This window comes from Notolepis coatsorum (assembly GCF_963971535.1).
Source record: "Notolepis coatsorum genome assembly, chromosome: 8".
NCBI classification, from domain to species: Eukaryota; Metazoa; Chordata; class Actinopteri; order Aulopiformes; family Paralepididae; genus Notolepis; species Notolepis coatsorum.
Window position 1 is genome coordinate 117,650,759 of NC_140172.1, and position 14,758 is coordinate 117,665,516.

General features: G+C 45.9%; 1 protein-coding gene across 1 annotated transcript in view; it reads right to left on the bottom strand.

Annotated features, from left to right (window-relative positions):
• Positions 1-271: 271 nt before the first annotated feature.
• Positions 272-14,758, bottom strand: part of jade2 (jade family PHD finger 2) — a gene marked incomplete at both ends in the record, with an annotated part of 461,718 nt that continues 447,231 nt past the window's right edge. The window contains 2 exon segments of the mRNA XM_084320505.1: positions 272-1,087; positions 11,590-11,735. Coding sequence (XP_084176631.1) covers positions 272-1,087; positions 11,590-11,735 — 962 coding nt within the window.

Consider the following 14,758-nt stretch of genomic DNA (forward strand, 5'->3'; position numbering starts at 1 on the left):
AAAAAGAAGTAAACCAAAGAGACAGACTAAAGAACCTTTCCACTGGTAGATATGACCGGGGATCTGGTTCAAATAAGCCATCAAGCAAAGAGAAGGACTGTCATGATGTTTTTCACTCTGTATAAGAAACAGAGATGGAAAGACGGCCAGGTGGGAGCAGAGGAACCAGGATGAGACTCTGTGTGTCCTTGTTGATGGTGTGAGTGTGTGTGTACAGTATATGTGTGTGTGTGTGTGTGTGTTGTATATGTGCTCAAGGGTCTCAGTTATTTTACGATGCCAACACGCTCCTCCTCAGCAGGTCCTCGTTCCCAGAATGCAACTGCGGTAGGCGGAGCTTGCGCCGCCCGCTGGAGCGCGTGTCCGAGTCGCTCTGCTCGCCGTCGGAGAAGTACCCGTCCGTCTCGGTGGCGTCCAGCAGGGACGTCTCCTTCCCCAGGAGGGACGGGTCTCGCTTGGAGCGCTCCGTGGGCGCCAGCCCCCCCACAGCGACGCCCCTGCCTCTGGATCTCCCCTGGCGGGACAGGCGTAGCCGCAGGGCCCCGCGGTGGGCTCCCCCCCTCTCGCGCGCCGGGGTCCCGGGGCTAGAGGGCGGGGAGCCTCCGGCGGGGCCGGGAGTCGGTGCAGAGGACCCAGCCCACGTCCCGGTACCATTTCCAGTGTGGACGCTGGTCCAGGCGCCACGCTCCTCCGAGATGTGGCAGGAGTCCATCTTGGAGATGGGGGGCTGCGGGGGTGGATCGGAGCTCCTGGTCTGGTGGTGGTGGAGGTGGTGATGGTGGTGATGCAGGGCTCTGGAAGAACCGCGAGACCTCTCCCCTCTCCGGCCCACGTAGCAAGGCTTCTCCTCCTCCACAGGCCCCCAGGGGCTCCTGGCCGCGGGGGGGCTGCTGGCGGCTGACGCGGTGGCGGCGGCGGCGACGGCGACGGTGGAGGAGGGGGTGTGGGGTGGGCCGGGGGGGGCGGAGTGAGACTGTCCGCGGGTCCTGCTCCCTCGCGGCGTGCGGCCCAGCTGCGGGGTCTTCCAGGTGGACTGCATGGAGTTCTCCATCATCAGGTTCAGCAGGCTCTCCTCACCCTGCAGGAGCTGAGGAGGAGAGGAGGAGAGGAGGAGGAGAGGGAGAGGATGAGGAGGAGGAGAGGGAGAGGATGAGGAGGAGAGGAGAGGAGGAGAGGGAGAGGATGAGGAGGAGAAGGAGAGGGAGAGGAGGAGAGGAGGAGAGGGAGGAGGAGGAAAGGGAGAGGATGAGGAGGAGAGGATGAGGAGGAGGAGAGGAGGAGAGGGAGGAGCAGGAGGAGGAGGAAAGGGAGAGGATGAGGAGGAGAGGGAAGAGGAGGAGGAGGAGAGGAGGAGGAGAGGAGGAGGAGAGGGAGGAGGAAAGGGAGAGGATGAGGAGGAGGAGAGGGAGAGGATGAGGAGGAGAGGGAGAGGATGAGGAGGAGGAGGAGAGGAGGAGGATGAGAGGAGGAGGAGAGGGAGGAGGAAAGGGAGAGGATGAGGAGGAGGAGAGGGAGAGGATGAGGAGGAGAGGATGAGGAAGAGGAGAGGAGGAGGAGAGGGAGGAGGAAAGGGAGAGGATGAGGAGGAGAGGATGAGGAGAGGAGGAGCAGGAGGAGGAGGAAAGGGAGAGGATGAGGAGGAGGAGAGGGAAGAGGAGGAGGAGGAGGAGGAGGAGGAGGAGGAGAGGAAACACAGGGAAAGGAAGTCAAAGGAGAAAGGAGGAGAGGTGAGGAGACGTGAGGTAAAGTGGGGAGGAGAAGGAGAGAGGAAGAGAGGTGAGGAGACAAGGAGACGTGAGGTAAAGAAGGGAGGGGAAGGAGAGAGGAAGAGAGGTGAGGAGACAAGGAGACGTGAGGTAAAGTCGGGAGGGGAAGGAGAGAGGAAGAGAGGTGAGGAGACAAGGAGACGTGAGGTAAAGTCGGGAGGGGAAGGAGAGAGGAAGAGAGGTGAGGAGACGTGAGGTAAAATAGGGAAGGGAAGGAGAGAGGAAGAGAGGTGAGGAGACGTGAGGTAAAGTAGGGAAGGGAAGGAGAGAGGAAGAGAAGTGAGGAGACGTGAGGTAAAGTAGGGAGGGGAAGGAGAGAGGAAGAGAGGTGAGGAGACGTGAGGTAAAGTAGGGAGGGGAAGGAGAGAGGAAGAGAGGTGAGGAGACGTGAGGTAAATTAGGGAAGGGAAGGAGAGAAGAAGAGAGGTGAGGAGACGTGAGGTAAAGTAGGGAGGGGAAGGAGAGAGGAAGAGAGGTGAGGAGACGTGAGGTAAAGTAGGGAAGGAAAGAAGAGAGGAAGAGAGGTGAGGAGACGTGAGGTAAAGTAGAGAGGGGAAGGAGAGAGGAAATGCGAGGAGACAGAGGGAGGGGTGAGGAGTGGACACGGGAGGGCAGGAGAGGAGTTGGAAGAACAACGGAACAGAGAGGGGAAGAGAAGAGAAGGGTTAATCAGTTCATCTGTGACAGAACCGTGCCCATGCGCTCTGTTCTCAGCTCCCTGCCAAATAATACACAAACAGGGAACATTCCCCACAGAGAACATAAGGTCAGCCACAGTGCAGCTTCAACACAGAAACCATCTCAACATTCAACATCTTAAAGAAATGTGAAATACAACAATGGAACGCTTACTTATACATGGAAGAGACAGATGTTTACCAATATCAAATCTTTTACAGCCAAACGTACACTTAATACTCGTGTTTATCACATACTGTCATTCCTAGTAGGAAAAGCTAGTTAGTCTATTTGAACATTAAGCATTAAAGGGGCCTTTCACCAACAGTAGCAGCTGCTACTTATGGAGATAGCATCCCTGCATTATGTCTGGTATTGTTCCAAACATTAATCCTTCTGGTATTTTGTATTCTGTTCCAGCTGATCCCTCCTGCAAGTATTTAGCTTATGCTAACATTACACGAAAAACTGTTTCACCATTGTGTAGCAGCTAATGCTAGCTCTGTAGCCAGTTAGCTTGTTTGAATAGGTCCATGGCCAGAATGCACTCTCTGAGCCACCGAGACGAAGCCACTGCCTGTCAGCCTTGATGCTGCTTGTACTCTGTCATGATGTTCTACATTTTAGTATATGTCGTGCCAAAGCTCCGGTACCCACGTCAGATTGCAGCAACAGATATCACAACTTGTTTTGGTGCCAGGGGGCAGCGCGGTTGGTTGCTAGCGGGGCAATTTGTTAATGTCACCCAAACAAACTGGTTGGCTAGATTTTCTTTCCAGATGTGGAGTAATCCTGAATGCTGAAAAGGAATTAGATGTCATGTGGTACCATACCATGGCTATGAACCAATCAGATTCCTTGATTTGAGCTACCCATTTTCACACTCCTACGCAGAGAGATGGACGATGTTCCACTGTCAAACATATCTGCCCAAACAGGAAGTAAACTAACTGGTGCTGCCTTTACTTTGTATGTGTATTATACTCCTTTAACATATTGAATAAATAATATTATTATATTGTTCCCCCCATATTTATTTGTCTCTTTTTTTTTAAGATTTATTTTTTAGCGTTTATCGCTTTTTACTACTGGGCAGTCCAGTAGGGAGAGAGAGAGAGGAGGAACGGGAGACAGAGTGGGGGGAAGACATTCGGCAAATAACGACGGGTCCGGGAATCGAACCCGGGTCGGCCGGGCCGCGACTCAGCGCATTATGTGGTTCGCCACTGGGGCGCCCTTATTTGTGTCTTTTATGAATAAGAACCGATTTCTTTTGGAAAAAGGTTAAATAATTGAATGTCTGCGACAACGAACACAGCGATAAAGGTGTGGTTTCCTTAGGCAGAAATGACATAGCACTAGGGGTGTAAAGGTACACGTATCCGTACCGAACCGATTCACTGTGTACCGTACCGTACCGAACGGCTGTGTAGTGTACCGAACGAATACAACGGTATGTTAACCACTAACGACCGCCCACCGGGGGGTGTTTTTTTCACAATCTAATATAATAATTATTATTTAAAATAAGAAAATTACAAGTCGATTATTAATTTCAATATAGAATATATCCACGCCTGAGTGGAACATGGAAAGCCAACCTTCCCCCACTGTATCGAAAACCTGTACCGAACCTTGACTTCAAAACCGAGGTACGTACCGTACCGTGGTTTTTGTGTACCGTTACACCCCTACATAGCACTATAGTCTGTTTACCTTTCTGATGACTACATCACTGCACAACAGAATCTTTGGTTATTAGTAATACTCTGTATACACCCAATTCAACGTTCTTTCAAACTAATTTGGTCGCTGATGTCCCTATCTGGTAAAAAACGTTTGCCTTATTGGGCAGATGTGTTTGGGAGCCGTAGAGACAGCTCTGAGTAGGAGTGTGACCCGTTATAATTATAGTTATACAATGGCATGCACATTTCTTGATTCTGATTGGCTGAAACAGTGAAGTTGCCGGTTGTTATTTAGTATAAGACCCCAGATCCCTCCCACAACCGAATAACTTTTTTTCCCCTGTCTGAATCATTCCGCTATAGATAGAAAAATGGAAGTATGAATAGCTTTTGAACGAATCCTCCAAAAAAGATACAGTCAACTGGAATATGTTAGTTCGTTACATACACATGGATTTGTCATGACTCATTGTGAGACGTTTTTTTTTGTTGTTGTCAGATTTGATTGATTGATTGATTGAAAATTGTATTAACAGACTGCAGAATGGGTACAATACAGTACAGCTCAATACACACAATTGTTAAGGGGATGCAGACCAGAGAAAGACTTTCGTCTTGTTTACATCAGGGTCCCCCATTTCCAATGCATCATAACATATATGACATACATGACATACAGATAGACAGTACTGCTACATCTTGTTTAAGAAGCACAGTGAAGTTGGGCGGCTACGTGGCGCAGTGGGCAAGGCGCTCGCAACGAATGCTGGAGACTGGGCCCCGCTCTCCACATTGCTTTCAGTTTAGCTGGTCGTCCACAGAAATACACATTGGCCATATTACGGGGAGGGAAACTGAAGGGTGGGGATCGGGCGTTGTGGACAGCGACTCCTACAGGTCGGTTAGTGGCGCCTGCGCAGTAGAATCAAGAAGCGACAGGGGCGGGGCCCCTCCAAAGCCCAGACCCCCGACGCTGAAAGATCGAGCCGCGCAGGTGAAAAGATGCGACGGCTGTTACCTCGAGTATCGGAGGGGACTCGTGCTATGTATGACTTAGTCCACATTGCAGTCGGCTTGTGGGAGGCAAGAAACAACGTTCGAAGACAGGGGAGGGTTGAATTGGACGATATGAAAATTGGGATGGGAGAAAAAAATAGAAAAAATGGGAGAAAAAGTGGATAAAAAAAAAGAAGCACAGTGAAGTTACCGGTTGTTATTTGATTGATTGGTTGATTGATTGATTGAACATTTTATTAACAGATTGCAGAATGGGTACAATACAGTACAGCTCAATACACTGGCCGGTCGTAGGGAGGATAGAAGCCCATCACATGTCCCCTCCGATACATGTGGAGGCAGCCAGTCACATCTTTTCACCTGCCAGCGCGGACTCTCATTGGCGAGGAGTAACGTGTGGGAGGCTCACACTGCCCCCACCATTTCCTGTCTTTACTGTGCAGGCGCCCTGACCGACCTGTAGGAGTAGCTGTTTACAACGACCAGACTACCACCCATCGACTCTCCTCCCGCTGACTCTGCCAATTGAGTCAGTATGAGACCAGCGCATATATGCTGATGATTGGCTGAGGTTGAGTAAAATGTCATGGTAAGCCAATCAAAGATAGAGGTGGGCGGGTGCCTCCAGAGTCTGACACACAGCCACAACACGAGCGACTCAGTCAGCGTGAGACCGCGGTCCGTGTAGTGTACGTTTTGATAGTTTGTTTGGCGGCCAAATAATCCAAAACGAATCCAACGAACAACACAAGCGAGCAGTCAATGACAGACCGCGGGTCCATGAGCGTTTTTTGTTCACTCTTGTGTTAGTTGTGTGTTGCACTGCAGTAGTGGAGGCTCTACTCTGCTGACATAGTGCTGCACTTCCTGGTTTAATAGCACAGTCTTCAGGTGCTCAGAGTCAGAGATATATATATCTGTATGTCATGCATGTCTTAAATGTCATGATTAGATTTGTTTAGATGATTAGATTAGATTCTTATATCTGTATGTTGTGTATGTCATAAATGTCATGAATTGAAAATGGGGGACCCTGATGTAAACAAGACGAAAGTCTTTCTCTGGGCTGCATCCCCTTAACAATTGTGTGTATTGAGCCATACTGTACTGTAACCATTCTGCAATCTGTTAATTAAAATGTTCAATCAATCAGTATATATTTGTTATTTATTTTTGGTATAGTGCTTAACAAGCATAATTTAATGTTGCCCAGTTGTGGCCTGTTGAGGGGCAATACATGATATCAAAAGTTCCAAAACATCTATTGTATTTGTATGATCCACTATATAAACATAGTAATTATAATAATATCTACATACATGGCATTTGATTGGAGGCTAGTCTCACTTTGTCCCACAGCAACATTAAAATAGTTTAGATTTGTGTATGTTGTTTAGGTAAAAAAAAGTACTTGAAAGTAACGCAATAGTTACTTTCTGAAGTAACTAGTTACTTTTATAATTTGTAACTGAGTAAGTAATTTAGTTACTTTTTGGAAGAAGTAACTAGTAACTGTAACTAGTTACTTTTTAAAAGTAACTTGCCCAACACTGGTGACGAGCGCAATCTCCGCTGCGCCACCCAGCTGCCCTGTGTCATGTATGTCTGTAAACTTGTGCATAACGGAGTGTGGCTCTATAGCAGAGTCATTTTATATGAAGTTTGTAGTTAGATGGCATGCTTTGTAGCAACCTCCCTCTGCAAAAGGACACACGAAGCGATTTCACTGGATGTCCCGGACACAATGGAAGTATGGATATATTCGTAACGAATAATTTAAAAAAGATACAGTGGAATATGTTAGTTGTTTACACAATGTTCTGATTATGTAATTGGTTTTGTCATGACCCATTGTCAAAACAATAATACATTGCAGGATTTATATGAAGTTTGTTGTTAGATGGCATGCTTTGAAGCACCGCACCTCCCTCCCTTCTAGACACGGAGGCAATTGTAATTCTTTTTGCCTACTTTTTCTGCGGATGGTTTTGTGAATAAATCTCCATTATGCTTCAATTACTGTGTGTTTATTCTATAGCAATAAGGTTGGGTGAATTCGGCCATTGTATAAAAGACATTACACCACTTGTAGTCGTGTGGAATTAGATCATGCCTAGGGGGGTATAACGACCCTCCGCTGCGCGTCGAGCCTAACAACCACCCCTAGGCATGATCTAATTCCTATAACACATCTATGTTAATCTATCTAGATTAACTCCAGGATTGCAGATAGATTAATCTAGATTAAAAAAAATAATCTATGCCCACCTCTAATAAAAATGCTATATAAATGCATTATATTAGGGATGTCCCTAATATATCACGTGATTTTCCGAAGATCGGGATCGGCAAAAAATAAATAAAAAAATCTGGAATTATTTTTTTTCTTATTTTTTTAATTTTTAATTTTTCTTTATTCAACAAACATGACCATGTTCACGTCTTAAACTCATACTGAGGCCTTAGTTTTTTTTTTTTTTTTTTTTTTTTTTATCGGATTGGGAAATATCGGTATCGGTAGATACTCAAAATCACATGATCGGGATTGGATCGGGAGCAAAAAAACGTGATCGGGACATCCCTACATTATATTCATAGGACGTATCTCACACCTAGGAAACAGTTTGCTATGGGACTGGTGGCCGACTCCCGGTGCACTTTATGCTCTCAAGAGCCACCGGCACGTATATGCATATGGTCTGGGATTGCTCACCAGTAGCCTATTTTTGGAAATCTACAGTATAGCAACTAAACTCTCAAGCATCTGTAATATATCAATTCCACTCACGGCAGCAACATTACTTTTTCACCCTCCTTTTTCCTCAGATTTTCTCCCATCCCAATGTTAGTCGTTATGCCAATTCCCAATCCCCTTCCTGGTCGCTGCGCACTTACCCCCCACAGTCGGTCTGGGAGAGTGGAGGCTATCACGTGCTTCCTCCGACACACGTCTAGCCAATCAACCGCTTCTTTTCACCTGGCAGCGCGGACTCTCACTGAGAGGGTGTAACGTGTGGAAGGATCACACTACCCCCCTTAGATCCTATCCGCACTGAGCAGGCGCCCCGACCGAACTGTAGGAGTCGCTGTTTACAACAACCCGGACCCACCTCGCCAGCTTTCCCACTCTCTAATACAGCCAATCTCCGCTAAGCCACCTGACCGCCCTAGCAACATTACTTCTAAACAATATATCTTTACTACCAACATCCATACAACAGAACATTATTATTATTATTCTGGCAGGCGTTACAGCAGCCAAAAAGCTTATCGCTGTGAGATGGAAAGAACCTGATAAACTCACAGTAATTAACTGGTCCCTGACATTGCTGGATGTTATTTATTTGGAGATCTCGACTGCTCGTGTGGTTGGGGTGGGAGAAGCAGGTATTGAATTGTGGACTGCTGCGGCCGAGGTGGTCAAAGGCACGATATAGCGGCGGAGTGGGGGTGGGGTGTTGGTCCTGGGGGATCCAGCGGTCTTGGGGGGGGGGGAAGGAAATGTCTATTGTCTAATGTCTATTGTCTAATGTCTTTTGTGGTGTTTAAATGTTTTACTTGGTATCTTGTATTTTGTATGAATTAGTTAAGTTTTGGTCTGTATTTATTATTTATTTATTTCTTATTATCTTGTCATTATTATTATTATTATTATTATTATTATTATTATTATTATTATTATTATTATTATTATTATTATTATTATTATTATTATTATTATTATTATTATTATTGTTGTTATTGTTGATGTTGTGTTGCCAAAAAAAAAAAAAAAAAAAAAAAAGTGTTAAAAAAAACATTTACAATTGACCATTTTATAACATTAGTATTTATTCAGTATTCATATGTCTTTGTCATGAGCCTTGGTCACCGGGAGGCACAGTTATCATTTGGATCGTGGGGCTAGGAAAATAGGTTTCCTACATAATACCCTTTTTTTTTTTACTCAAATTACATGACTTTTCAATGACTACTACAATTCCCATGAACGATATTCATCAGCATCTATGTTCAAGGGTGACATCATAAATAGCTGGCCTGTTCTTTAATGATATTAATGTTCTGAATGTGTGCATTGTGATATATTAACGTTCTGAATATGTGCATTCATTGCATCCACAGGATCATTGTGGAATTGATTAACATCTTTTTGTTATTAATCCAAATCTATTGTGCCATATCCTTCCACCCCCCCCCCCCCCCCCCCCCCCCCTATTGGTAAGCTATCTCCTTATACTACATAATTATTGGTAAGCTATCTCCTTATACTACATCATTATTGGAATGGAATTTTGGAACCTATGGAACCCGTTCTAGTGACTGACTGGTCCTTAACACAATCTGCGCCAGAAACGAGTTAACTCGTTATTGCCCGCCATGCGTTCAGCACCAGAAACGAGTTAACACATTTTTGGGATCGTTATTTCGTTTATTCGCTATATCTATTCATAATTCATAGCTGCAGCCTCTGGTATACCCTTCAGACCCTGTCTGAGCTGGCAGACGGTCAACACCGCCCTCCACTGCCATGCAGAGCTATTGCATCTCATTGGAAATGGGGTGGTGTGTTTTAGGAGCCGATCTGAGCCGGGCGGGAAGGGTTTAAATACTCAGGCGAGCCAGTTCTATACAACGATGGCATCGAACAGTAACCCTGCCCGCCCGCCCATATGTAACGGTCGGTAGTGTGGTACGGACCTCCATGAGCAGTATTTGGAATCGCGATCAGATAATTGGATTATTTCTTTTGCATTACATCAGATACAAGGTAAGAACACTATATATAAATTTTATCATTGATCTGATATGTATTTCTACCGCGATCACAGCTATCTGTGTGTAAGTGTATGTGCTTATTACCGTTGACTGCGGTGGGGGGGCGAGCTCCCCGCTACGACAGTCATTTCATGTATGCACGACGAGATATAATAATGATAATCTAGCGTTGATTTCAGGATGATTAGATAATCAGCCGAAGAATTACAACGTGATGACTGGATTACAGTAAAATGCCTTTTTCTCGTCTTTTTCCTGGAATTACTCAAAAGCACCCAAACCATACTCTATTCAAAACAGTATAAAACGGAAATGTACGGATCTGTTTTGGGCATGTTGACTGGAAGCAACTCACTGACAGTCGACGCCGTTATTAGACCCATAGATATAATATAAGATATATTTTAAGCACTCGCAAATGTCGCAGTCTAAAACTATATCCATTGAATGAAGACCTGGCGATGAAGGGGAATCAGCGCCCCCTGCTGCTGGCGGTCAATGTGTTAAGGTCCCCCGAGTTTGCTCGGAACAGCGTGAATCTGCATTTAGCTATGATGCCTCTAGCTCATGGAATGAACTCCAACAGTCCTTAAAGCTTGAGATTCTCCTCTCTGTTGAATTTAAAACCTTGATCTCCAACCTTTTTCAATCAAGTTGTTGTTGTTACTTTTGTCTCACCGTGTTGTAGGGCTGGGCAATAAAACGATAACGATAACTATCGCGATAAATTATTTCCTCGAAATAAACATGAAACGTGGTCGCAAAGTTTCGATATATCGATTTTCCAAGCTTGGATATGAGCACACGCACTAACAACCAATCAGTGAAGGAGATGGCCGATAGCGGAAGGAGACCCGGAAGGAGACGCGGAGGTAGGACTCTGTAAACAAAGCTGGCTAGGGCTAATTAGCTTGCACGGTGCTATTTTACAGTTTACCTGCCGAGTTGGTGTGTGTTTTGAATTCTGAGGGTAACTGTTATAGTAGTGTGGGGTATACGGTGGACGTCGTTGCAATGAATTGGGCGGAACAGAGTATTTTAGGGTCATTTTTAGTACATTGTCATGAGATACTCCGCTCGGAAACGAGGCTGGCTAGGGCTAATTAGTTTGCACGGCGCTATTTTACAGGTTACCTGCCGAGTTGGTGTGTGTTTTGAATTCTGAGGGTAACTGTTACAGTAGTGTGGGGTATATGGTGGACGTCGTTGCAATGAATTGGGCGGAACAGAGTATTTTAGGGTAATTTTTAGTACATTGTCATGAGATACTCCGCTTGCTTTGGCTAACTGCTAACGTGCGCGGACTGATGACGACATCAACTCGACTCTCGAGACATTCACAGCAGCAAAACAAGTCTATTAATAGCCCGTCCATCGGCGCCGGGCATAATAAGTTAATTAAACTTGACAGACATTATATCGACGATAATTATCGATATCGAGTTATATGAAAATAATTTAATAATTTTATCGCAATAACGTTTTTGGCCATATCGCCCAGCCCTACCGTGTTGTCTTATTGTTATAATTTGAATGCTGTGTGATTTTATTTGCGTTTCTTTTTTTTGCTTATTTCTGTATGTACACTCGACGTGACTGTAAATGAGAGAAACCTCAGTTGCCTTTCGAGTTTAAATAAAGGTTTGAAATGAAATAAAGCCTACCTGGTCGGAGAGCAGGCTGGCACTCTTGTCTCGGTGCTGGCCACCAAGAGCCCACTGACTCAGCATGTCGTCAGCCGTGATCTGAACCGACTGGGCCAGCCAGCTGTCAAACAGAGAGTTGTCCAACGGGAAGGACTTGGAGAAACCTGAGAATAGAGAGGAGGGTGATAAGAGGAAGCGGGAGAGATGGAGGGAGAGAGGGGAGACAGTGATGGGGGATGAATGGAGGGAGGGCAGGAGGGAGAGAGAGAGAGAGAGAGAGAAAGAAAGAAAGAAAAAAGAGACAGGTGAGAGGTGCTGTGGGTTGTTGGGCCAGAACTTCAGCACATTACAGACTGTGTATAATTTTCTGTATAGATAGTAAAATACCATCCCCGCAAAAGCAGTGTGCCGCTTTCCTGAACCACAAACCATCCATCACCAAAGTACCGACTGAATGAGAAAAAGAGGGCTTTCAGAAAACCAGAAAAATAAGGAACTGAACTGTGTTGTTTCAGGTGGAACTTAAGAGGAAAATGAAAGTGTGTGCCAGAGGTACACGGGTGGACTGCAGCATTCTATTATAAGGTCAGGGCGGACTGGTGTGAATGAAAGGAAACCCACACGCTAGACTCTGCTAAACACCATTTACTGTGAGAAGACAACTTTTCAGTCCGACTGTTATGTACCAGGAGCCTGATCACTCCTGGGTCACTGTGCATGCAGGCCTGATCACTCCTGTGTCACGGGGCATGCAGGTGAGGGCTGCCAATTAGCTAATTAGTGCTGATTGGTTACCTGCTGGGAGCTTTAAAACCAGCCCTGGTAACACACATGCAGGGTCTGTGTTTAGAAGAGTGTGGGTTAACAGATAGATAGTCACGTTCTTCCAGTCCTTATCCTTTAGTTTACACTAGTAATTCCTTGATATAGTAGCACTTTGAGTTAACACACGGGTGTCGGTTTTGCACATAGGTTGCGTGCCTTTGAGCCAGGGTCGTAACAGTTGGGCGCTCGTCCGGGATATTTACCCCTAGAAATTTGTTTGGTGTTTTTTTTTTTTGGTGGTACACGGGGTGTCATGGTATTATGGTTTGGGTGGTGTTCGTTACATATTGTGTAACGTGGGGGCTTGAGCCGTTTCATCAAACAGGTGAGTATGCCTTATTTGTTTGTAATTTGATGTGACTACTTATGCTGTTAAAATATATAGTTTAGTGGGCACCACATGTAGATAGGGACATTATTTTCTGGTTGTTGGTTAGCTTCCTGTGCACCACATACTCCTGGGGCAGTCAGGGAAGGGATTAGCACCATCTACTTGTCTGGTACCGTATCATGTACTGGACGGGTGGATGGTCAAGTATGATCTTTGACTGGTAGCAGGTGTGGTTGAAGATGGTTAGGTCTACAGGGCATTAGTTTAAGGGTAGGTAGATTAGGGGGGCCAGAAAACACAGGTAGTGTGGTAGGGCTTGATTTAGTGTTTCTTAGGGTAGACATGTGGTCGGTTTTGACTGCAGTTTAGATGTAGAAGCATATGTAGTCATATCAGGTTAGAAGGCGCACCTGTTTGGATTTGTTTGTTGAATTTATTTTGTTTGTTTGAGTGTTTGGTGAGCATACCTGGTAGCACCTAACACCCTGCGTGTATGGCACGTCTATTTATTTCAGGGTGGTTGTGTTTTATTTTTATTTTTTTGCAACCTAGAAAGGTGCGCTCCGTAGAGCTCACATTTCCACCGCGTTCCCTTCTGGTTGTTATTATTGGCATTAGCATTCTTCAGTGGTTCTTCAGTGGTTCTTCATGGTTCTTCAGTGGTTCTTCGTGGTTCTTCAGTGGTTCGTTGGGGGGGTCTTCAGTGGTTCTTTGGTGGTTCTTTAGTGGTTTTTCAGTGGTTCTTTAGTGGTTCTTCGTGGTTCGTTAGTGGTTCTTCGTGACTGTAAAGTAAAGTGAGTAGCTTGTGGTGACTGATACAGTAACGATGGCTTCCATCAAGGACTTTGTTGATCGCCCGTCTCATGACATGTTGGAGAAGTTTTCCAAGGAACAACTTCTGGAACTTGCTGTACACTACAGGGTAGAGCTTACTGCGGGTGAGAAACGTTTTAAGCCGACTGCCTTGAGTGCTTTAAGGGTGTTACTCATTAGAGAGCAGGTGCTTGAGGAGAGGGTGGAGGAGCCTCCTTCGTCTGACGCGTCTCCGCTATTACCTGGTGCAGAGGGTCAGTGGAGGATTAGGGAGTTGGAGTTTAAGGAAAGGCAGCTAGAGCGAGAGCGTGAGGAGAGGGGAGCGTGAGCTTAAGGAGAGAGAGAGGAAAGAGGAGCGTGAGCATGAGCGTGAGCTTAAGGAGCGTGAGTTTAAGGAGAAACAAATGTTGCTGGAGCACGAGCGTGCGCAGAAGGAGCTTGAATATAAGCATGCTGCCTTGCAGGCGGGTGCTCTGCATCCAGAGTCACGTTCCGGTTTTGATGTAGGCAGGAATATTAGGATGGTGCCTCCATTTTTTGAGAAAGACGTGGAAAGATATTTTCCCCTTTTTGAACGGGTGGCAACCACATTGAAGTGGCCTGATACCGCCTGGATACTGCTGCTGCAATGTGTTTTAGTTGGTAGGGCACAAGAAGCCTATACTGCTCTGTCCCTTGAACAAAGCGCTGATTATGAGCTTGTTAAAGCTTCCATATTGAGGGCTTATGAGTTGGTCCCCGAGGCCTATTGTCAGCGTTTTAGAGGTTATCGCAGGTCGGAGGGACAGTCTTATGTTGAATTTGGAAGGGAGAAGGAGAACCTGTTTGACAGGTGGTGCACTTCTCAGAAGGCGGAGTCAAGAGAGCAGTTTAGGCAGTTGATTCTCCTAGAGGAATTTAAAAGATGTGTTCCTGATACCGTTTCCACACATCTAAATGAGCATAAGGTATCGAAGATAGGCGACGCCGCTGTCTTCGCTGATGAGTTTGTGTTGACACACAAGTCCGTGTTTTTGGAGGACTACCGTGTTGAGTCCGGGGATAGGCGTCCTGTTCAGGGGGGCCGTTTCCCAAAACCTGTGTCTGCTGGTCAGTTAACTTCACCTCCTAGGCGGGGTGGTTCTGCTGGTGCATTCCCAGAAGGGATTATCTGTTTCTACTGTAAAGAACATGATCATATCGTTGCTGGGTGCCCGGTGCTTGAGCAGAAAAATTTCA